This window comes from Bombus flavifrons, chromosome 11, assembly GCF_040668555.2.
Source record: "Bombus flavifrons isolate JBK064 chromosome 11, iyBomFlav1_principal, whole genome shotgun sequence".
Lineage (NCBI taxonomy): Eukaryota > Metazoa > Arthropoda > Insecta > Hymenoptera > Apidae > Bombus > Bombus flavifrons.
The window spans coordinates 12,216,831-12,242,300 of NC_138452.1; the positions used below are offsets into that span (position 1 = coordinate 12,216,831).

A 25,470-nucleotide genomic window follows, 5' to 3' on the forward strand; every position below is an offset into this window, starting at 1 on the left:
CGTACGTATAAAAAGCTATTGCAAGGATTTGTGAACAATGTTAACGACGCATACACATCCACGGACAAAATCGTACTGATTAATTTTTTCCTCTTTTTGCAGAGCGACGATAACTCGCTTATCAAGCTCGCATTCTTTTCGTGGCTGAAGGAAGTGAACAAAGATAGCGTTGAAATGGTGTAGATACGTGGAAAAAGGAAAAGAAGTAGGGCAGACGAGTATTTGCTTATCAATTGCCATGAATAACGACGTTCTTTGGGGATCAACTTTGTAAAATCCAGTCGGAAATAATTCAATTTCCCTAGAAGGATATACTCGAAAGAAACCTATATCTTCTTCGATGTTCGGAAAAGATTAAAAGAGAATTTAAAGGGACAGAATAAATAAAAAAATAAGTATCAGGGCTTAATTCTTTTACACAATTTCATTTAATTCAACTTAATTTAGATAATCTATCTTCTCATATTTTATTGACTCTGAGAATTAAAGATCAACCCTCTGTATAATACTTAGAAATTACATAATCGTATGCGATACCGTATTTCATCGGCATATCATTTCTGCCAACGTTAACCAATCTATTTACAGTAATTGCTATTCCCTACGTTTCAAATTGGAATAAAAAGATTGTAATCGATTGTGAGAATTTTTCTCATAATAAAGTTATTCTAGTTATAGAGGATTAGGTAAAAAGAATTTTAGTTCCTCTATAAAAATCATTTCTTTTACGTGTTATCTTTTGTATTATCTTACCTCGGCTTCTAGAGATGCAACGAGTTCTTCCATTTGACATAATTTCTCCTCGTTCTCCAACGCCTTCTCTGGCGTGATGCCGAAAGCTTCCTTATAGAAGATAGATGCATCTACTTTTTTTTCTTCATATTCTGCTAATTCTGCGGCAACAGACAAGAACATAAAATTTTCATCGTATCAAGTATAAGCGAATTTCGTGGAAAGCAGAGGGTATAAAGAAGGGGGTTTACCGAAGCAACGAGTACTTATGCGAATGAAGCACAACCTATCGAAACATTCCGATACTTTCTTCTACAAAGAGCTTTTTACAAGCTATATCGTAGAAAGAAACGCGTCGAATTATATACGATCTTGAATATTATGAAATTACACCGCAGCATTAATAAATCATGGTTAATTAGACTGCCGATATTAATGCAAATTTATATTTCTACGAATAGTATTAAAAACAAAACGAATCCCAACAAGCAATAAAGATTTATTTCGCGCTTTAAATACTGCGACAAGGTACTTTATGTTGGATATTTTGTATGTGTTTGCGGATGATAAATTATTTGCATATTTAAGTTATTTGTAAATGCATAAACGTCCACAACATCCACAATCTAGCAATTGCATACTATTTTCATAGCAAAAAGATTCGATATTGATGAACGCGCATAGTAGCAAGTAGATTTAGTAGCTGTTAGTAGGCCATTTGTGTTCGATAATTGAAAATAATAAGCACAATTTATGAAGTTGTTAGTAAAAAAAAAAAAAAATTAGCTTTATAATTAAAAAATATAGTTTTCTCTTTACGTAATAAACTAATTTATGATAAAATTTAAACCTTTTTTAATTTAATCCGAGGAAACTGCAAAATCGCCAAAATACATAAATACATAAATAATATATACGTATGCATAACTGACGTAAATGTTGCTAGAAGAATTACATACATAAATTTGGTAGGAGATCAATCGTAAAACCATTGGAATCCAGGTATAAATTCTTTTTACCGATTCTTCACTGACAAAGAAAATATGCAGAATTTTGTTTAATTACGATAACGAAGTGATAAATTTCATTACGTACCCTTCTCGAGTCTTCTGATCTTTTCTCGTTCATTTTCAAGCGACTGCTGGTACTGAGCTTGATTCCGCGAAGAAGCTTCTTTTTGTTCTTCGATTAATTCGAACGCCTTGGCCGCCTGGCTGAGAAGTTCCTGCTTCTCCACCAACTCTTTCCTCAATGATTCAATTTCAACCTAACGGTAGAATAAAACAATGAAGTCTCATAAATAAAATATATCTAGGAAAGTTGATAAAAAATAAAAATACATATTTCTCATTTTATCCCTAGAGTCCTCTATATTCGAATTTTCAGCAATAACAAAGCGAATTATAGTTTCAAATTAAAATATTGATATTTATATTAGAAACCTAAAGAGAAAGTAAAGAGAATTTGAATTCACGGAATATATACGCGCTTTTCAGATCAAACGATTAAAATTTTAATCAAAGAAGAAAAAGATAAGAGAGAAATTGCGAATAAGCTACAAAGTATTGCGACGATTCGATAGGAGGTAAAATGTTACACGAAGAAACCTTTAATTCGATATTCTTTTTTATCGCATTTTCATCCGCTGATGTAATTCCCATCCGCTCCTCCAGAAAATAAATCCGTAATTTAAGGTTGAAGTTTTCCTTTTTCAGAGCTTCTAATTGATCTTCGTACTCTTTCATCGTCCTACCAATTCCTGCTCCATCTCTGCTTCCAATTACCCCCGTTGGTGACGTCTTCCCAGGCGATCTCGCATTTGTGCCTAAAACAGAAAATCAAATACACCCTTTAATTTTTTTACTATAAAAAAATATTATAAAAAGAGAAACTACCAACTTTACTTAGCTTCGTAATACACGTATTATATCATGATATATTTATTAAAACATTATGCTATTGTTAATCGTAAATTCATCGACGAATTATTGTAAGGTCTACGTTTGAACCGATATCAGTATATAATATGGCAATAAAATCATAAAATAACAAGGAATAAATTGTTAGGGCTATTTTGATATAATGATTTTGGAATAAATTATTCATGAGTCATAATTACAATATAAATTGCTAGAAGCATTGGATATAGGAAGAGACAAAGACTCGTCGTTCAACCATATTACAAATCGGTTCAATTGAATTTCTGGCTGGTTGATTTGCTTAATTAAAGCTACGTAGATTGTCTACGATATTCTGTACGAGCATAATATCAAAGATGATCGTCGTTTACGATTCAATTGATCTGATAAGTCACGCACAGAACATAAAATTCAAAGTAACACGAGAAAGAAAGATATAGAAGCGATTCTATTTCTGAAAATAATAAGAGGGGAAAATAATTTACGTTGATCATTTTCAATCTAACGTTGTTAAATGAAATAACCAAAATCGTCGACAAATTAAATTTATCGAAGACATTGTGCATTATTTCTCCTTGCGATTCAATTAATCCTGAAATACAAACGAATCAAGGATCTTAAACAATATGTAAATAAATCGGATGGACGATACAAGACGTTCGATTCGGCGTGTAAACTTGCACTTGTGTTAATTTTTCTTTTTCAAACTAAACCGTTATCAAAATTATTTAGAATCATCGCTTTTATTTAAAATTTCTTACAGAAAAATTAAACGATCGTCGGTATAAAAATTCTTACTTTCCATAATTAATAGGGCGATCGTTAACCCGATACCGTAGGGTATTTCGTTAGCAAAGAAGCTGTCTTTAAGCCATTTCTAACGATGACAATTTTCATCAATTTCCAATGTCCGACAGTTGAGATCTTTGTCCTTTTCGTCGCCTATTAACGATTCGTCGACGAATCCGGTCACAGAAACGAGAAAGACGATCGCATCGATCCGGCTACGTTATTTTTAACATTTACGTGCTGAACATTTGTACCCAAATTTTGTGTTTTGTGTTTACTTTGTGATAGTTCGTGGCACCCTAACCCGTATCCCCCTGACTCACTATCGAGAAGCTATTCGAATCGCAGGATCATAGATAAAAGACGACCTATCGATGAAGTTACGCACGAACGCGTTGTTCCAGATTGCTCTACGGAAGCGAAACGCGTGATTTAATAGTTTTCAAAGACTTGGATCGAACGTGCGTTTATTTAGAATTTAGGCTAAAGCGGCGATACGTTCTTTTCGATCATTCGTGTTCTAAAATTTGCGTTGTCTTCGTATAAATATCGTATTTCCTGGGAGCATCGCATACAGGCGAGCTAATAATACTCTCGTTATTCAAAGGTAATTGAAAAAATTCTCAGGGCAAACGTTGCATATTTAAACGATATATTTTCTAATTTTAGTTTAAGTGTATGTAAAACCAATACTTCAAGTTCAAATCGATGTTAAGATCCGAATTATTTATCTTCCCTAAGGAAGTTTACTAAAATAGGAAATTGTTTGATCCTAATACAGAACAAAAGTATTTGGCTGAAGTAATTTTCCTGTTGCATTTACTCTGTCAATTTTGAAGTAAATACGGAGTAAAGACGTAGCCCTAGATGATTCACCATTTCAAATATTCGTGTTTTGTCGTTATTTCGAATAATAGTAAATGCTTAAAACTTGCGAGTTTCTGAAATATCATCCAATAGTATTTATCGCCGCGTATCACCGTAATCGTTTCGAGCAAAGCAAAATTTAAACAGAACAATGAACAAAGTGAAAAATTACTCGAAATTATCGATCGGAAACTACCCCCATGCGAATGAAGGGTTAAGCCTGGAAGAGAAGCTCAACTTCAAACACGTTATCGCGTTTGAATTCCCTTTGGTTAACAAAAAGAAGAAAAATAGAAAACACGGACTAAAGGAACGAGCTCCACTTGCGGACAAAGTTCCTAGTAATGCAAACAGGACTTCTCAAACACGAAAGCAAAGATAAGCCCGCTGTGATTAGATCCCTTTAAAGGACACGATCGACGCACGAACGACGCACAGCACGAGCGACGTCCGTGACTAATGCACGCTATTGCACACAGGATTGCTACAAATCGCTCGTTTTTCTCCAGGTGCGCTTGTTGCAATGATTGAACGTTGAATCGATCCTATTCTCGAATTCGTTCGAGCTACGTGACTGATGCCAATTTCGCGATGCTAAACGGGCGCCGCGGTCTTCTTCTCTTTTAAATCTTCTTCGCGCGTCGCCAACCGCCACATTAAGCCTTTCAGCCGATCTTCCACGATGCTCGTTCGACGCGGATTTTTACAAGCCTCTGGTCCTCCTTTTCCTTTGTTTCGACTCATCGCGATCATCGGCCCTGTCGTTGGCCGTGTCTCCTCCCTCTTTTCCTCCCTCTTTTCCTCCCTCTTTTCCTCTCTCTCGTTGCCAGTTGTCGGGAAAAATTGCGACAAAGAGTCGCGAGGTGCGATGCGCTTGTCGCGCGGTTCGACGACTCGTGAAAATTTGTATCGACCTCGCGAACGATTGCCACAAAACAGCGTTGCAAGAAAACGCGCTCTGTTCGAGTCGAATACACAGCTACGGTCGGTATACGAATACGATATGAAATTTCGATAATCCTCGTTGAAAGTATTCGACAAGTCTGGTAAAATTCCATCGAAGTCGATCGAAGGAGAACGAGACAATTCGAGAGCATTCCGATGGCACGTGACCTTATACGATGCCATTGGCAGCACAGAGCCGTGAAATGAAAATCATTGAAACATAAAGGAAAGGCGAATGAAAATAACGCATCTGGACGATAGGTGCTGGTAACGAAGCGACCAACCAGAGCTCAAATTCACGCTGCCATTTGTGCTTTAATACGGTCTATTAAGCTCGGTAGTTAGCGACCTTTCTTTGTGCCACACAATTCAGCGCAAACAGGGTCCAGCATTGAGCGCATTCTGAAAGGCTCGTTGACTTTATTTTTCTCTCGATAGGATGAAATGATTCAAGGTCGAGCGAGATGTAAACAATATCGTTTAAAATGGTAAATTTCTACGATTGCATAAAAATTATGTTCAATCACGACAATGAGCAATAATATCGGAATTGTCGATAAACGAAGAAGTAACTCGATATCGGTAAATGGGTTTACGTTTCTTTGAACTAGGAGAACAAAGGATAATAATAGAAGATTTGGCGATGAACATCTAACGATTTACTTGCTAATACGTATGATAGAGTATTAGCTAAACTTCAATCGCAAGCAACGTTTACTTTCTGTTCAAAAATGTTAAATAAAGGTTTATGACCATATACATGTATATGTATACATATGTTGAACAATTCGAAGCAATCGAAACGTAAGAATGCTTCTTTTTAAGAAAAGCATAGATAATTTTAAAAATAGCAGTCACGTTATCGACGGAGCAACGCGATGTGTTACGTAACTCGATGTGAAGTTTTCCTTTCCTTTGGTATGTTTGCTCGTTGAAAAATGTCACGTCTATTACGAAAAAATACACACGTCGTTTTAACAAATTATTATCCATACATCGTAACAAAACGATTTTTCCATTTTTCGCCGAAAAGTTTAACCTATTTGAAAAAATGTCAAACATATCGAACCGATCGACCTCTAAATGATTCACGCAATCAATTCGACCTATCGTCACTTTCTTAGAACACGATACATATTAAATTTAACTACGAAGTAACATTCGCAAGTCGTTAAGTTCAATCATTTGAAAAAACAGGATCACGTTTTCAAACGCTTTAATTTATAAACCACGTAACTTAATTTCGTCTATATACAAGAAAATCATACGCGCGCGCACACACACACACACAGTTATTGCAATTTTACCCTGACGATATACATAGCAGCGGATGAGGCGTCAACACGCTAAAAATCCATAATTTAGAAAGAAAAAAATCTAGCTCAGAGAATAGTATTTCTCGTTGGAATCGTCGTACGCGCCATATACGGCGGTATAGCGATTTATGAACAGGAGCGGTTCACCGACAGTCTCAAACCATGTAACACGAATTGTGATCAACGGGAAACTTTGCGCGTAAGAATTACAAGTTTATAAACGCATACAATCGCATTTATGAGAAATTTCGAACTGGACTAAGCGAACTGTATATAACACGCGTGTATTTAGTAATCGAAACGAATCTGCTCGCAAAGTTCGTAAGAATACGAATACTGTTATGAATATTCGCGGTCTAACGATTACGTAAAAACGATACTAAACAGACGCAAGCAACATGCGAAGTGATTTTTACCGAACATAACGTGAACTTGGATTGGCCTGTCCTGGATGTTGTCAAGGGTGGTCGGAGCGTGAACGCGCGACCTACCACATCCCATGCCACGTAAAATCTTCCGTAAAACATCACATCTTACTGGCTATTCTAGAGCCGAACTAAACGCGAAAATAAAACGAACAAAGACCATTTAGTGCTCTCCGATGATATTTCGTAGGTCTTTTCGCGATGGACGTAGAAACGCTGACTGAGATAAAATGGCAAAGCAGCGCCAAAGTTTACATCGCAATAACCTACGGTTAAAATTATATCCCGAGCATATATCGGATCGCGTATAGCTTACGATACATATAGGCAACCGTTTCAAGGATTCTCCGAGCCGCAGCTGTATGGGACAACGAATCGACAGCTGTGGAAAAATTCGTTGTTAATTTACACTACGAAGCTACCATCGAGCACGATGCAAGAGCGTTAAGATTAATTCGATAATAGCGAAAATGACTTTCGTAATCTGTATATTTTGGAACGTTAAAGACAAACGTTTTTTGGGCAAAGATATATCGTCTGGGTTCTGCGTGTTTGCACACATTTGTGGTATATTCAACGGGTAAACGATGCCGAGATCGTTAAGTTTTTCTATTAACTGCGACAAGCTTCTCGACATCTCTGTGTATATATTTTCGAAAAACGATCGTTGCTTCTATGTACCGAAAAGGAATACGTAACACGTATAAGCGGAATTGCAAACAGGAAGCAGATCCTATTTCATGTTCATACGTTAGATTGATCACAGGAAGCCGTTATATCTTAACCCTAGCGTGCATTTCCTCCTATAGTTAGAAGCACGAGTCCTGTTTCCACTCAAGTTCAAATGCCCTCGACGCAGTTCCTGTGCAGCGTTGAACGTCACGTGCTCTCTCCTCACGTGCTCTACCCTCGTGAGTAGAAATTACTATCTACACATATGTTTTTAGGAAGAAGCGTAACTTAGAAAAGGAACAAGACAGTGTGCGCTATTTTAATCATTCAATAATAGCATTATTTAATTTTGCTTCTTAATATGTAGATAGTAGACGATACTTTATATATCAATTCGTAAAATAAAATAGACCGATCGAATTTCGTTTCGATCAAAATACCTTTTTTAAATCGTACGTAAGTGTCTCTGGAAACAACGAAGGCCAATTTCAGCCACTCCATTGCGTCTTATCTTTTAGCTGAACAAGGTTGAAATCTTTCGAATAATCGATAATCACGTATTCGATAAACTCGCTTTCCTTTTACCCTCGATTTTTAAATTCAACAGAGCGTATCATTTACACTTCGCGTGAAACGAGCATACCAAGCAAGAGGAAAATAATTTTTAATCGAAGAAAAGAAAAAAAGAAAATTAGAAATTATCCAGATAAGGAATCGTCGTCCAGGTTATCAATACCGAGTTGCCAACTCGATCTTTATTTCAGAATTCTCTTTCGTTAACTCGCATTTAAACTCAATTCCCCGTACAAACGTAAACGTATCTGTCAATTCCTTTCCAAAGAAAACATCAAATAAAAAAAGAAGGTTGATCGTTAGATTACCAACTAAAAAAACAATCTTTGACTCTACCAAGCCCCACTTTACCATCGATCGATCAAAGGAGAAGCTAACAACACCAACCTGCGTCTATTAAACCTACTTCTTCGAAGGCTATCCCGTTTCGAGATCACAAATTTTTCCAATCGTTCCATTTGCCCCCGGAGAGATCGATTCGAGACAGAAATTCAGCAATGCCCGTGTACGTCGAAGAAATATCAGCAAAGTTGCACATCCATTAAAACCTCTCTCCGGGCAAACCACCAATAGCATCCGCGTCATATGCCGCGTCGTGATTCCAGGTTTCCAGGAATCGATCGGCAAATCTCAGCGATTTAGGTATCGGTGCAAGTACGATATCGACTGTGAACCTCGGCTCTGTCGGCCGGACGTAGAGCTCGCGTATTTATAGATGACACATTTAGGCCAGAAGCAACGTTTCAACTATCTTTATTTTGGCAGGCCACTCTCCAGCTCTTCGGTGTGTGTCTGTTCGACCTGACTGTAATTAAAGTTACGAGAAATCGTCTTGAACGTAAGCTCGCGCAATTGTAATTTTGCCGGTTAACGTCGGCCTATTAATCGTCGAAAGATCACGAAATTAGGAGCACAAGAGGTCAAAACGGGCTTCGCGGTTATTTCGGGTCGCTCGAACTCGCCACCGGCATTGCGACACCGTGTACTTGCATATTATGTTACCTTTGGTAAGGCGCGTGTCGTCGCGGTTTCTGTGTTCGTGTCAACCGGAGACTTCTGCGACCGATATCGAATTCTGTTAATCGACTTGGCCGCCTGAATCGAGCGGAAAATAGAATTGGATTGGATTCACGAGGGTCGGCCCGGTTATTAAAGCTTGATCGATAGAACAACAGAAACGTCTTACGAGACGTTTTTCTATCGGCGAGTTTATGTTGATCTTCATTTTCGAAATTTCTTTCGTCTCTGCTGTACTATTTGGCAGATTTCCGATCCAACGAAGAAAGCTTATTCGCGAATGGGCACATCGACGATCAAAGTTTAACGTCCCTGCCATGTGTGTTAATCTTAATACGTAAAAATAGCATCAGCGCTCGAGTTATCATTTAGTTCATAAAGACACTAGGTTTTCGCAGACACGTAGGCGTCTGGCTCGATCCCAATCGTGTCAAAGTATAAATGAAAATGACACGGAGGTGGTAGCGGTTCCGAAACGAGTAATTAAACTGAAACGTAAGTAGCCCACGTTAGTCATTTAATTACTCACCGAACTGTGTGTGCCGCTTAACGCTACTTAAATCAATTATGATTTTATATTATTGGCAAATTGAACAACCTTGGATCTATCGTGATAAATTATCACGAATTTTCTATCGAGAATCGAATTTTTGTATTGGAAAAGTTGTATGGATCGTTAAAAAGACATACAGAGAATTTACGCGATCGTCGAGATATTTTTTAAATCGACGAAAATACCTTTCATTTTCCCTAGTTTCTAATACGAATTTATACGAGAAAAATTGATTATCTACAGGGTGGTTGGTAACTGGTGGTATAAGCGGAAAGGGGGTGATTCTACGCGAAAAAAGAAGTCGTACAGTGAGGTCCGTTATAACGAGACGCGATAAAGTGGACGCGTACCGAGCGAAAATTCAAAGTCGATTTTCTCGAAAACGAAGCCTCGAACGAAAAATTTTTATTCCATATTTTCGACTTCTTTTTTCACGTAGAATCACCCTTTTTCCGCTTGTACCACCAGTTACCAACCACCCTGTATACATACGTATGCATAAAATACAAAAGTGACTGATTCACTCGTCAACGTTCAGCCCAAACCGCTGTGCCTAAAAACGTGAAATTTGAACAGCCCACTTCTGTCATGACGTGGTCCGTGAGTCAAGAAAGGGAATTTTGAAAAATTGCATTCTAAAGTGGTAAGACGGGGATGCATTTTTCTTAAAGGACAACCACGTCTCTCATATCCCAAGAGTTACCGAGAGATATGAACTTTTCGTTAGAAACAAAGAAACACGTGTTTCAGAGTTTTTCGAAATTCAACCCTCACAGGGACCATGAAGGGGTAAGGTGTTCTTCCAAACGATAAGCGTATCCCTGTGTGTATCCACTAAAGCTGGGTATTTAGGATTTGGCAAACAAACTTCTCATTAGAAATAAATAAACACGCGTTTGAGCGTTTCTCGAAATTCAACTTCTAAATGGTAAGAAACATAAATTATCAGAAAAAGAAATACCGAAGCTAGTTATTTCCTTATTGAATTTATCTACAACTTGACTTATCCGCTTCATTAGAGAAAACTTAATATTTTAGTACCGTAAATTCTTCGACGCTGTAAAGTCTGGTATATTTAATTTACAATTCTATAGCGATAACACAGAGCTTAATCGGAACAAATATCTATGTTATAATCCATTTCACGCATACTGATCGAAAACAGTGGTCTCGATTTCGATATTCTGTTTTACGTTAAGATCTCAGCGAACTCTTCGTCGCAAAATAAACGTAACGTATTTCCTATCAGTTTCGCGTATTTTCGTAAACTCCTAATTCAACAAATTTCTCACCATCAAAGTCACTACGAACAACCAAAGTTAATAACAACCTTCCTAGCTATCCAATTAAATCGAACAACACCTGCAACATAAAGACTCGAGAAATCAGGAAGAATCAATACGCGAGCAGAAATAGTGGAAAGTTTGGCTACCATCGCGTCTAACGCTTGAAGCTTGGTGTTCGATGCGAATTTCGCATTCCGAGCATCGGGAGAAAGTTTGGACGATAGGAGAGTTCGACCATCTGGAGAAATAAACAACCGGTTCACTTGGACAATGCACCGCGATGTGCATGGTGTTTTATCTAGAGGCAAGATCGTGTCGTTCAACATGGGAATCGTTCGCAAAGGTGGCGAATAACGTGCCGCAGGACCACAGGGCAACGTGTTACAGAAATAAATACAGAGTCGCGACACGTTTCTCCTACTCTCTCTCTTTCTCTCTGTCTCTGTCTCTCTGGCCGCGGAACCCACCGAAATAAATGGATCACTGCTTCCTGTAATTTGAGATCGCGAAAAACATTTTTCTAGGATGCATCAAACATCTTTGTTTCGGAGGGAAAGTTACGAACTACGCTGCAAACGCATCGTATTAGCTTACGATCTTTGAAACCAACTATAGCGACTGTGAAAGATATTTGCACATCGAAAGGCTTCTTTTTTATCAGTTTCTACACATTTCGTTTACGCAGTGTGCAATTTTTCTAGTCGCACGAACGATTGCTATCAAACCATACGAAATGTAACATACCGGGCCTAATCGGCCAGTACGCGAATGCTAAAATAAGCACAACTACCTTAACGTCGCGACTACCAATTCGGTAAAAGCAAGCGATATCGGATTTCTTGCAATTGCTAAAATCGTTCGAACAATAGGAGGGATTGTACGCAGAAAATCGTAATGCCACTCGTAGCGACGTTGCCTCGTTTAACCGCATGTGTAATGGGCTTCGATTGAAATTTTTCGCATTGATGCGAAGAAACCGTCACGTTCGTTATAATGCCACGAATCCATCGTCGCGAATCTATCGGTACGAATCGTTCGCTAGCACGTCCGAATATTTCACGTCGGTCCGAGGCATCGTTTAAAACGCGGACTGGGCGCAGCTGTTGTAAACGAAGAGCCGATGTTTCGCGCGCGAACGAAAATCAACGCGGCGTATGGAACGTGCGGCCACGTGCGATCTTTATCTATAGATCGCGGATCACGGAAACGTATAGATCGCGGATAGGACCGGGCCAAGATGTCGGTTGGTTCTGGCACAGATTCGTTTACCAAGGGCCAAATTTATGCGTATACCACAAAGCAACCGGGCTGATATAGCTAACTTTTGGCCATTGGCCACAGGTTCCTGGTGCTGAAGACTTTCTATCGTCGTTTAAGACGATACGCGTATCCCTGTATTTCGTCGACTTTAGCGTTCGGTATCGATTATGGAAGAGTTTGGAAGCATATCGGTGGAATTTGACGCAAAGTTTCTGTCATTGTTCGGGGAATAAACAGATTTCGTTAGAATCTCGGACGAATTAAGAGGCTGCGTTCGAAACACCGGGCGTGACCACCCCTGTCGTAAACGTGAGATTACGTCTCGTCGGCGCGCGTCGCGGCGCGGCGTCTGCGTGGACGTAAAATAGCAGTAGCCGAGTGGAACAAGGTTCGTTGCCCCGTTTTCATCGCGATAGATGCAATTTGAATTCTTGCGGGCAAGATCTAATTAAAGCGAGATCGGACAAAGAGGTATTTACGATCTACGGTAATATTTATTCCAACAAAATGGTAATTCGCGCATGTCAGAAGGAATTCCCTTCGAGATCAATCTTCGAACCGACGAGTATATTTTCGTACACGAATTTAGGACGAACGATCGTTCTCCATGAAACAATCAGCTGTTCATCGACTATGACCGATGTCGACAGGGGGTCAATTGCTCGAGGGAAATAGCCAATGAAGGTAGTTTCACTAGGGAAACAGGAAGGTAACTGATCGTTCCATTGTCGACTGCAATATCGGTGACCTCTCGTTCGAGCAATCGCTTAATTTGCAGGGACATCTGTACGCGATACGTTCATCCGATCCGGGACTATAAGTAATAAATGTAATCGGCTCTTGTGCAACGATATCCTACCTTGATCACGCACCGTAAAATTGTATCCGTTCCATCCTGACGATTGATAGACGTTTGAAAATTTTAACGAGTCATTAATCGCTGATTCGTTGATCTCAACGCTTCATTTACCGAGACATTTGAAAATATCTATAGCTTTGTTATTAACGCGATACGTACTTTTTATTTCTATAGATAAATAAGTTCCATTATACAGGGTAGTTGGTAATTGGTGGTACAAGGGGAAAGGGGGTGATTCTACGCGAAAAAAGAAGTCGAAAATATAGAATAAAAATTTTTTTTAATTTTTCCATCGAAACAACGATCTACAGTGAGATCCGTTATAACGTACCGCACGCGTACCGAGCGAAAATTCAAAGTCGATTTTCTCAAAAACAAAGCCTCGAACGAAAAATTTTTATTCTATATTTTCGACTTCTTTTTTCGCGTAGAATCACCCCCTTTCCGCTTGTACCGCCAGTTACCAACCTGTATATAAAAATATGCGTATACGTATACGAAAAGTTGATATGTCAGAAATAATGTTATTTTCGTATATAATTTTGTAATAATGTATTTATCAGTGATCGTTATAAAGAAAGCGGATATATCGATTTATTAGTCGCTTCAAAATTAATCGAAATGTATTCATCGTATTATACGAAACGCAGATAATGTTGCTTCACCCACGCACAGTTTATCTTACGAGCACCAAGTTTCAGTTTGTCAGTACTTTTTTTTAACAGCTATAAGACATATTCTCTTGAATCTCGATAACGTGCGTTCTTCAGAATTTCTCTTCTCCTCGATAACGAAAAATATTTCTCGCTTCGTTTAAAGATACGATCACGTTATTTTTGCAAGTTTTATTAAAAACGTAAAATTAGATAAGAAGTTTTCACGTAGTATTCTTACTCGAGCCTATTATTAATTCGTTTCTTTCTAACCGACAGTTTTATTAACATTCAGTATCTTGACGTTGATGGTGTCAGAGTTTCGTGTCTGTAATATTCCTTCTAACCCCGTTCCGCTGCTCCAATTTTTCTATCTGAGTTTCATACTCGTTTCAACAAACGGTAACGACACTCGATGTCTTGTAAACATTTTTATGCATAAAATTGAAATCTGATTACTATCTTACTAATAACGATTCTTCTATTTTATCTTCAATCTTAGGAAGCTTTTTTAACGAAGCTTGTACACTGTTACATCGTATAGATATATTTACATACTTTTGTTACACTTTGAAGACATTGGCTGATAAATAATCTATCGTTATTTTAAAGAAAACAGAGAAAAGACACTTATCTCTCTTTAAAAGGTAATAATTTAGGAACAATTAGATTTTTTAATGAAAATAGTAATTTTTAACGAATCGAATGATTCAACTGGTCTTTTTGACGCTAATCAAAGAAGAATTTAATATTTAAATGTGAAATTCGAACTTGCTACTTACCATTTATTAACGGCAGAGTTTGATTCATCGTAATGTCCTGCAGTGGCATATTTGTGCTGTAACAAACACGAAACAAAAATACCAATTAATCACCGATTAATTCATATATTGTACATGCACGCAATACAATTTAAAATTAATTCCATAGATATACGTTAATTGATATTTTCCGATAAAAGAGTAACGCAAGGAACCGTAATATTATTTTAAAAATCGAGAATGTAAAATGAAGAACAGGAAGCTTTCTTTTACGGCTCCTGGAGACGATAATGAAAGTACGTCACCGAAGCTTAAAGATAGTTTATTTTTGGAATAGGGCCGAAAATGGAGCGGAGGCACGTGGTGGCTCCTGATTCCATACGAAATAGACTGTACGAACTAGACCGAATTAGATGAAACTTTTAAAAAGGATCAAGATGAAGATTGCGTTCTATTTCCAGAGCGACGATCGGTTCAAAGTAAAACACTCGATCCTAAGGACAAGGTTCGCGCATAGATAAACTATTAATCAGACGACATAACGATCATCCGAAGAATCTCCCGCTAAAATTTCAGCTCATCAATTTTAACAGGCTAGAATTTCAATTACTTGACACGTCCAACGAACGCGTTGCTGGATCAGGATGATATTTAATTGTACTTCTTTTTATTTCCCTTTTCCATCATTTTCTTAATAACTTTTGATACCGAATATCCACGGAAAATTATATTCGCGGTTGACACAAGAAAATGAGTTTTATCCTTTTAGTTTCTATCGGCGATACGAGTTCCCTTAACAATGAATCAACTAAAAGAATAGTAGAAATTCAAGACTGAAACAGTTAATTTCAACAACTGAAATTACATTCGAGAGTGTGAAAATTCGCGGTATGACATCCGGTGGAATTTAAGGAACGATTCGTTATAATTAAACGCGACCCAGATTTTGATTGCAATTTTCTTCGTTCTGACGAAACGGCGGGTTAGCTCGATGTAAAACTGTTTGCGTGATGTGTGACATGTCAGTGATTTATAGTTGCGGGCCACTTCAAACCGAGTTACGGTATACGAGTAGTAAGGAAATGCAGAATTTCCAGAAAGGTTTAATTTAGATTTCATCCAAACGCTATTCCTGCTGACCAGTGTTGAAATGTGAAATGAGTAATTAACGGATAATGTCTCTCCAGCGGCTTGTCACGGATCTTAACAAGTTCTAAGAGTTGCGCTATTATTCGCGCGCACCGTGCAGTCTGGAAAATCTGACCTCGCTTTCCTTCTGGGACGTCTCACGCTCAGAAATTCGTCTTAAGCATCGGTCCTCATAGACAAAGTCTCGTTCAACATTTATAAGCCGTCTATTTCATTTCAATTTCACATACGAACCTTTCAGTATCCAAACTGATTAATTTCGCTTTTACGTAAATAGAATTCGTAAATTTCGCGATGACGCGTTCTAATCATTATCAACAACTCATTATTAACAACTCGACAAATATGGATTAGAAAATAAAACGTTGAAAAACAAATTACACGATTTGAGCTATTCAGACGTCGCGTTTGTCAACTCCACGAATTAAAGAAACAGAGAAAACGTGACGTTTAAATAACATATTTTAAATTTACCTTACGATCTACCATTATTTATGTCATCTACTCACAGAAAATGAACTAGTGGAAGTCAGTACATAATTGGTTTCTCGAAAGTCGAACCAATTAATCGCGTAATTAGGTGATAAAGCTGAAAAATCGGTCAGTTCGATTTCCGAGATGTTCAGCTTTAAAATACTTTGCTAACAGCAAAAATTATTAAATACGAACAATGTATATTTCGATGAAATAAATTTCGTTCTCCTAAAAATAATACGCCGCAGAAAGGCAACAACGTTGCACGCTACGACGCTACTAATGGTACAAATTAACGTACGCATTTGAAGCTGAAAATGACACATTGCACGCGGAGATCTGCAGCGTGTCATTAGCGTTGTTCATCTTTTTCCATAGTCACAAAGAAACGAGGGGGAGAGAACCAGTCATTTCTTTTAGCGAGGTCTATTTAGAAGCTTGCAGTGCACGTAATCCCGTTTACCTCGCGAACCACAGGCCTGTAACCGTGGCCATCCTCTTTTTCGGCAGCACCCCAACATCTGACTCTGATATATTAAGCACTACCCCTTAGGTCCATGTAGAACTAATCCGGATCCAGACTTCTCAGAATCTCAAGACGCCTCAGAAGTTGCTCAGCCCGGAACGAACACGAGGGGAGCGAACGGACCAAAGGGTGACACTATGCTGATATTATTATTGGCCATTTTACGAGACAGGGTTGCTTTGCGTAACGAGAATCGCAGCCGCGACATCCGCCACCAGTCACAAAACGCGACTATTAATTGGCAGCGAAGGTGCTAAATTTGAAACAAAATGGAAAGTTCTCTCGATTCTCAGCTAATAAGTTTAGTAAGAGCTTTGGCTGTTGTTATTCCTTTGCGTCCGGCACTGACAAACGATTTAAGCAAACGCGATGAGAGGATGGAAAGAAAAGCGAATTAAAGACGATGAGTCACTGATGGTTGCGGATCGTTTTATTAATTATGCCAGCGTAGAATATCGTACTTAATGTTTGTTCGAGTTTAATTTCAAAAGATCGATCGAAAGATTAAGTGGTTCAAAAATTAATATTGGAATATTTAGCGAGTAATTAAAGGACTGAAATATATTAACGAAATATTTATTTTGTAAATATCAGCTGAAGTTTAAATAAGTTCTAATTTTAAATTTTTGTTTAAATATTTAGAAATTGAAACTCTAATAAATACTTAAAGGAGAGATTTTAATTTAAAGAATTTTATTTCCTATGTAGATTCTGAACGTTAATTCGTTATGCAGGTTTTGAGCCACGCTACGACTGCCGGAAGAATCAAAAACGATATATCGTTGAAGAAAAAAGTTTAATTACCGAATGTTTAAGCTTATATACTTGTTGCATCTTATTGCTATGTTTTAGCTGTAAATTCTTGTTAGTATTTCGCATAATAAATTTGTATAGTCGCGCTCTAGTCAAAATAATATTCATTATAAAATAAAGTTGTTGTACTTTCACTAGGTAAAGACTGGAGTTTCGGTGTAAGAATTAATTAGTTGCAAACGCAGATTGCAAGCACATCGTTCGATCGTCGTCAATTATCTACGTCGTTCGTAAAACTACAATTGGTCGCAATAGAGATTCGTTACATAATTCATAACGCATTTCGTAACATGCAAACGACAGTTATAGTCGCGTTTCATGCATAAAAATCAATCAGAAACATGTCGATCTAATATAAAGCAGTTTATAAATAAATGTTTTTTTACGCGATATCTCAATTAATGTGTGTTAGTAATTTGATAGAAATAGAAACATAAAAGAAACCATTTCGCTTTATGAACGCTCCTCGCGAATTTTCTATTAAAATAAAATTGATTTTGAAATTAACAAACTAAAGTTTAATCGATCGCGCTTGTTGCTTAGAAAATGTGTATCTGTACAGAATCGGTAGACAATTCCTTACAACGAACTTCGTCTTTACAACGATTGATCAAAAGATTCAACAACTGACGATACTAAGTTCCATCGGTACACGTTTGGTGTATGTCACCTGCGTGACAACCCAGCTTGGAAAGACGTTGATAAAGAGGAAAACGATTTTATGAAATGACCCCACACAGTTGTCGTCATCTGGCAAGATGGAGGCTGCTTGTGTAAGTAATCAATACTGGTGAACAGATATGGTGGCATGGACCGAAAGAGAGCAGTATGTATGCAGCTTGAGCTGTAATTGCTTTTACGATAGAATTTTCTGGCGTATGGAAAATCTGGCGTTTATTATTCTACTCGCTTTATCCTATCGTGTAGCAATGGATAAATTTCTTAAAAAAAGTGCTAAATATCTAACACGGCATTACTCGAGATAATAACAATCAACGGATCACCTTGTGTTTCCATTGAAAGTAATTCCGTAAATCGAGCTTTTAACACGTTGTCGTCTCACGCGTTATGCCGTTGAACGATATCAGAAGAAGCGTGTATTCGCATTGACGTGCAAAATTCGCTCAATTACCGGATCGTTAAACGCATTAACTTGCCCAGTTAAACAATTAGCTCGGCCCTGCCGAATGAAAACATTGTTTATAGAGCGGTTCAGACTAGCTACCGTATTCTTATGGCTGACCGAGTGGGTGTCCGGTGGGCGAAAGAGTTCATTAAGGCTTTAATGAACGCATGAGACACTCGGCGAATGTACGCGTATGTAGATTGATGCAATTCAGTCCGATGTGTCGCAATATTCGCTGTGTCACGACCTATGATAGCAGTGGATTTATATCGTCGGAAGAAAAAATAGAGCACTTTTAGAAAAAAATGATTCTGTTTTCTAGTAAAGAGATGCGTAGATAAAGTTTCTCATTGAACACACGCTCTCCATCGTGATACTAAAGTATCGTAATACCAGAGAATTTACATCGTTAAAAAGTACCAGCTTAACCGCGATGAGTTTACATCGATACATACTTAAAAGGATAGCAACGAAAAGGAATCTCGTAATATGAAGAAAACGCGCAAGGAATTATTATTTATCTACGTTATTGTGCAAATATAATGTCTGGACAAAGTAGTAAATATGTATAATGAAAATGACTCGTGTAATCGCAAGGTGCGTTGACCTCCTACAATCTAACATTCAACGATGCTACAGTAAGCACAATTGAATACAGCTGCATCAACTGACAATCAGACGAGTTATACTTTCTTTCTAAGTAATATTATATTTTATAATAAAGTAAAACATTATAGATAAATAAATAGGTTGAGAATAAAAAGGTTAACGATAACCTTATACTTTGGACTTGCACTTGATATAATTCTACGATGAATTCGATATAATTGTACATCCGTATTAATAAACGAGGTAATTGTAAAAAACATATACAGACACCTAGTAATAAATCGGAATACATAGCGGCATAATTAATTAAAATAAACGGGACTTATTCGTCTCCAACACTTTACTTTGTACGATACAAATAGCCAGCAGAATACACTAATCATTGTGGTTTACTTGTGACTCATTTCATAATCGAAACAATAATTTGTGCGATATCCGTACCGGAGGGACAAATATAAACTCTTTACGGTACTTTTCCTAGCTCAGATCAACTAACAGTGGCAAAGTAAATGCCACTGTTACGACAAACGTTGAAACAAGATGTTAGAATAAATTTGTTATATATCGTAATAGATATTCTATATCGAAAATTTCTGAGAAAAAAATCTGGTATAATAAGCTTCTTCCATAGCAGAAACACGTTACAAATGTATTCATTTAAGGAATTAGAATAATTCCAGAGTGATACACATATTTTGCCACTTAAGTCACGGAAATCTGTGTGTTTGTCTCTGATTTAGAATATTTGAATCGCGTGTAGTTTACGACGGTATACTTTACATTCGACCATCCTATTATTACGACCAATTATACGTATTTTTAATACGAAAGATAGAAAGACAGCAGTTAATTAAAACGAAAGCGAGATAAAGAACGACACGTTGGACGTGTAATACATTTAAAATAGGCAATGATCTAACAAATGCAAAAAAATGCAGCCAGTCAAAGAGAAAGTGTGGTAAAAGTCGCGAAGATGTTAGATACGATGAACATGATACCACGAATAAACCATATTTTTATTGCCCTCTTGAAATATTTAAGTATCTCTTTACAACTATCTTTGAATAACTCTTACGATGTTATTTGCTGCGATGAAAATTTTATTCAATTTCAGAAAAGATTACTTCTTAAAATATGAAATAAAGATTTTACACGGTAGATTAGGACACACAGCAGACTATAATCGAAAAATATGTATCTCGGCAGTCGGATATTTTTGTCGGAGGCCAACGATTTTCAAGTTCAGAGAACTAAAACGATGCACTAGGGAGAAAGGAATTGCATTTAGCGGTTTCTTTGATTTTCCTGCCTCACAATGAAACATTTGATGCTGTTATTCGAAGCTGTCAAACCGAACCCTACCGTCATGCATCGAGAAACTAACAGACTAAGGTTTACCCCAAAATATTCACGATAAACAATCTAATTTTAAGAAACTAAGGGGAGACGGCATCTTTCGCGTATGTAGCATCGATTTGCTTTGATACAGTAACGAATTTCCTCTGCCAGGCGTATTTTTAAAATGTTTCTCCTTGTAACATATTTCTCCGTATTCCATTAAAATTAATCGCATAAATGTCAGAAAGAGAAAAGGGAAAAATATCGAGTATTGGTGGCTTATTGCCGTAAGTTGGTTGAAAATTGGCTGAAAGTTGTATATATACATTTACAGGAAAATACAAATATGGAAAAATGCACGTAATACGCGTAATATGCAAAAATATATAAAGAAAGATTATAATTACGATGAATACCATCTTCTAACATCTATACATATACGTATATGCGTTTTCGCATTGACTTTGAATTCGATGAATACAATCACGACAGCAGAGTCCCGTTATAACGTTAACGAAATTTCAAAACGTTTTATAAAACTCGTATAAATAAAAATTTTTCGTGACAAACGTTTAAATACTCTTTCATCGGCCATTGTATATATTTTTACATGCTGTGCGCAATTTGTGCATTTTTTCATCTTCGAATGTCTCGCAAATGCATAAACATCCGCAGTTTAATTATCATGCAGTTAGTAAATTAACGTGGAAACGGATCCAGGTCAATAAGCGGTTACTTACTTCCGAAACGGACTGCAAACGCTACCCCAGACGCTGGTTCTGGTCGGCGAGGGTGAGTTGTTTCGATGTTGATTGGAATATCCGTAGCCGGCGAAAAACATACTGCGGTAATTGTTCCTCATTTGCACACGAAAAATATGACTTCCCGTACGAATAGAATGGTCCTCGAACCGAATCGTACACAAAATCACGCGGCCATATATATATGTACAAAACAAACGTACGTAATAACTATGCACAACAATATAATAACAAACAACGATAATAACAAGGTGAATAATAGTTTTCTGATAATACTATGATAACTTGTACTTTCAACGAGCCTCTTTGGCACCTTTATTTGGCACAGAGCGTCACTGTACTAGAGTTCTCAAGCAAGCATTATCAACGCAAACGCGATCCAACACCATCAAAAGTCCTCTCTCATCGGTCTTGTTAAAAAGCCATACCGAAATCCAACGATTATTCGTGGCGTAATTCTGTGACTCGTGACCCAATGAACATTCGAAAAAGTTGTTTTCCACAGTTTCGATTCCCAGACTAAAACTGTGTTAGCACGGTCGACCTATATGCTGCTGGATCGATCAATGCAGAGATAACTCTCGCTCAAGACGACGCGTCAGATGATTCGCACTAACCGTGTCCCGATGCACTTCCTAGTCACTAAACACCTTTTCCACGAAACGCCGTTTCGAGTCTGTTCAACGTAAAGTCCTGTTCGATACGAACGATCTGAGACAAGAAAGGATCGAAACAAAAGACGAAAGCAAAAAACACAACGAAAACGCAGTCTGGCACGCGTTGAGACCACAACAAAATCACCCTGTCACTGAATCAGCAGTTTATATTTTAGCACAGTCCTTTTGGAAAATAGTAATAAGAGATTTCTCGCTGGTCGTCTGTCGTCTTCCATCGTGTCCGACGACCAAAACCACTGTCGATCAAACGTTCGCAAACTTTCGATTGCAAATTATTTGTTTTCTCGACCAAACGATGATACTGAGGGGAATTTCCAAACGCTTGGCTCAGTCAGGCGTTGCCTTTATAGATAACGATTAACGAGTGTACTTTCGACGAAATGAAGACACTGTTGGATACCGCACGTGACATCACAACTCCGAACCTACTCCAGCGATAGATTGAAAGCAACTGAGGGCAGGCAGGCGTCGATGCGACACGGACGCGACACGGACGCGACACGGCTCACGTTCTGATCGAGGGGAGGCACGAACGGAGGGTTTAAGGTCGGAAGATTCGTGCGGCTGGTCGAGGAGCAAAACGGAGGCCGACGTATGGACCCCAGCCGAATGGGCTAGCGGCGGGCGGCGGTGGAGGGAGTCTATGGAAAGTGGTGGTGGAGCGGTGGAGCGGTGGAGCGGTGGAGCGGTGGAGCGGTGGAGCAAGCGGTGGGGTAGAGATAAAGAGTAGACGAGGAACGAGGGGAGAGCCGAACGAAACGACAAAAACAGATAGAAAAGCAGGGTTGTAAAGAAGCGGAACACTGCGTACATCGGTCAAACACAGTGCCTCTCAATTAGGGGTAGATAAATAAAATTAGTGGTTATGGAAAATAACGGATTTTGAGAATAATCTTCAAGTTGGACGAGTCTGATGGTGAAAATGCAGTTAAAGGAGGCGGAGTCAATGAATAACTATGAAATTAGTCTTTTTATTGTTATAAAACAATTTTAAGATGAATCATGTGTTATAAGATCAATATACATGCTACATACATATATTTTATAAGAGGTACCTCTCTTTTTGTGTTCAAATACGATGACAAAGAATTAACATTTTATGGCTTCAGAAAAACAAATCAAATTTTCAAGATAAAAAATACAGTCTGTATAATATAACGGTATTTTTAACGAATATTTAATTTATACCGCATACTGAAAATTGTTGTTCTAACTCTTCTTATATATTTCTTTGCGTCTTCATTTTTCATTTATTTCATTTCATTTTTGTTTTACATATTTATATAGTCTATTGAAATATTTAAAAATACAATCCGTTTAATACATATAATATAATAATTACCAATAAACTACTGTTTCAGGAAATTTCTCTGTTTATAACTTATTACTAAAAAAAGATTATCAATTATAAAGGCTATATCATATATTCTAATAAGTAGAACGCATTCGCTAAATATTTGAAAGTATTTATTGAAAACTTAAGTACTGAATAATTTAATTAATTATCGAATTTTTCAATTATTTTAAACTTCGTATTAACATTTAATGAAGATTACAATTATACAAAATTGTTAAGAGAAACGGTTCTTTTAGATCGCGGAAATTTCATGAATTTCTGATACGTGCTAAGTATTCCTCCTTCGTTTCATCTGTCTTTTACAATTCTCCTTCTCTGACAAAAACCGATCCCATGTGCGGAACATTCGTTGAAACATAAATGCGTTCCGGAGAATTAGCGATCGCAGGAGTAAACGTTTTTTAACCGCATACAAAGAACGTAATTGTGAGGATACAATATAGTTTTTTAGAAAAATAAGTAAATAGTGGGATTTAAGACTTGAGGCAATTACACCGTAAGATATACATCAGTAAGCCAGGTATATGCTTCTAAATAACAGTATTACTATCTTAATAGTAAAAAGAAATTATACATTGTATTCTGTAATTACTAAAATTAGCCAAAATCCTAAACATGCATAATGAATTGTATTTCTAATTTTGAACAGTTCAGAGTAGATTTGAGAACTATTAAGTAGACAATGAATTCCATCCTTATCTAACGAGATAATTATCATTCAAATGAACAGAAAAATACGGAAAGTAGTAATTATAGCATATATATGTATATTAGAAAAAGCAATAAATAATATAGAACGTTTCAGATAAATGAATTTCTTTCATTAAATGAATTACTACAATGTGTAGTTTTAACATTTCTTGACGTGTAGTTTATAAAACAAAATATAAACAGTCAAGTAAAATATATCTTTACGAAAGGCATCGACAAATAAATTTCTAATTAATAATTATAAAAATTTGAAAGTTTCCTCTCACAAGAATTTTTCTCGTTTTACACAAATTCTACAATTTAATTAATATTAGCAATACAATGTTGTATTTTCAATTACCTTGAAAGTAATCATTCTGCTTATGCATGTTTTTGATTACAATAAACAGGAATATAATGAAATATTATTAAATAATTACATACAAATATAATTTTAGCGCTTTATATATATACTATATATTAACACTAATACCATAATTATCATATATAATAATGCTTTAGCACATTGCTCTTTTTATAAGATTAAAATCATTTGTAATAATGCATGTATAATAACATTGTTAATTAACTTCGAACTTCAGTATTCACTTCTAACCTTAAAATTTAGTCTGCAGAAACTTTATGCATACATGCATATCATTTTTTGGATATATTAATATTTATTCAGACCGAATGTGAATTTTTGAGGGGGGAAAATGAGTTTAAGAATTTACAATAATAGAAACAAATTATAATGATTTAAAATTATTGACTTATTTATGAATAGGGTACTTTACGGAGATTTGTCGGTAAAAATGTTTTCCACTATACTTATACCCTAATGAATGTACTAATGATTTTGTAAATATTATTATACGTATTATGATGAAATACAAAATGCAAACAAATAACCCAAATTAACATAAATTATTTCTAATCCCTTTTCTTTTTAATTTTACAGTTACTACAGACTGTTTTACTAGACCTGTATAAATTACTTCAAGTACATCAACAATATATTAATCTCTCTTCAAGTTGTAAACAATAGTATTACAATATAGGCTTATAAAATAGTGTGAACAAACGTGTGAACAAAGACCTCCAATTTTGAAAGACAAAAATAACATAGCACGATATGCAAAGCCATAAATTTACTTACGTATCAAAGTAATTTGTCGTGGCAGCCGTTTCATCCATAAAATCCTCCATTTTTTATTTAATTTCACGATGCACATTAGCAACAAACAAATAAAAAACAAGAACTTACATGCACTTTCAAACCGTCAAATTTAAAAACTAGTTCTGAATGTTTCCACTGTACGC

The 25,470-nt window shown here is 36.8% G+C and overlaps 2 protein-coding genes across 5 annotated transcripts in view; one reads left to right on the forward strand and one right to left on the reverse strand.

Moving 5' to 3' along the window:
- Lim3 (Lim3 homeobox protein) overlaps positions 1–839 on the forward strand; it is a 73,362-nt gene extending 72,523 nt beyond the window's left edge. The window contains exon 9 of the transcript XR_011174440.1: positions 103–839. The gene's annotated coding sequence lies outside the window, so the exon portion shown is untranslated. The remainder of the gene's footprint in view (positions 1–102) is intronic.
- Positions 1–25,456, reverse strand: part of cnn (phosphodiesterase 4D interacting protein centrosomin) — a 37,945-nt gene extending 12,489 nt beyond the window's left edge. Inside the window, exons 1-5 of one of the 4 annotated variants that reach the window (XM_069123302.1) lie at positions 25,307–25,456; positions 14,649–14,704; positions 2,340–2,557; positions 1,828–1,999; positions 754–893 (exon numbers count right to left, since the gene is read on the reverse strand). In XM_069123302.1, the coding sequence (XP_068979403.1) occupies positions 754–893; positions 1,828–1,999; positions 2,340–2,557; positions 14,649–14,704; positions 25,307–25,356 (636 nt within the window). In that variant the 5' untranslated portion in view covers positions 25,357–25,456. Of the gene's footprint in view, positions 1–753; positions 894–1,827; positions 2,000–2,339; positions 2,558–6,984; positions 7,229–14,648; positions 14,705–21,402; positions 22,570–25,306 lie in introns of those variants that run through there. The other 3 variants (XM_069123304.1, XM_069123301.1, XM_069123303.1) reach the window with 3 other exon arrangements.
- Positions 25,457–25,470: the final 14 nt, after the last annotated feature.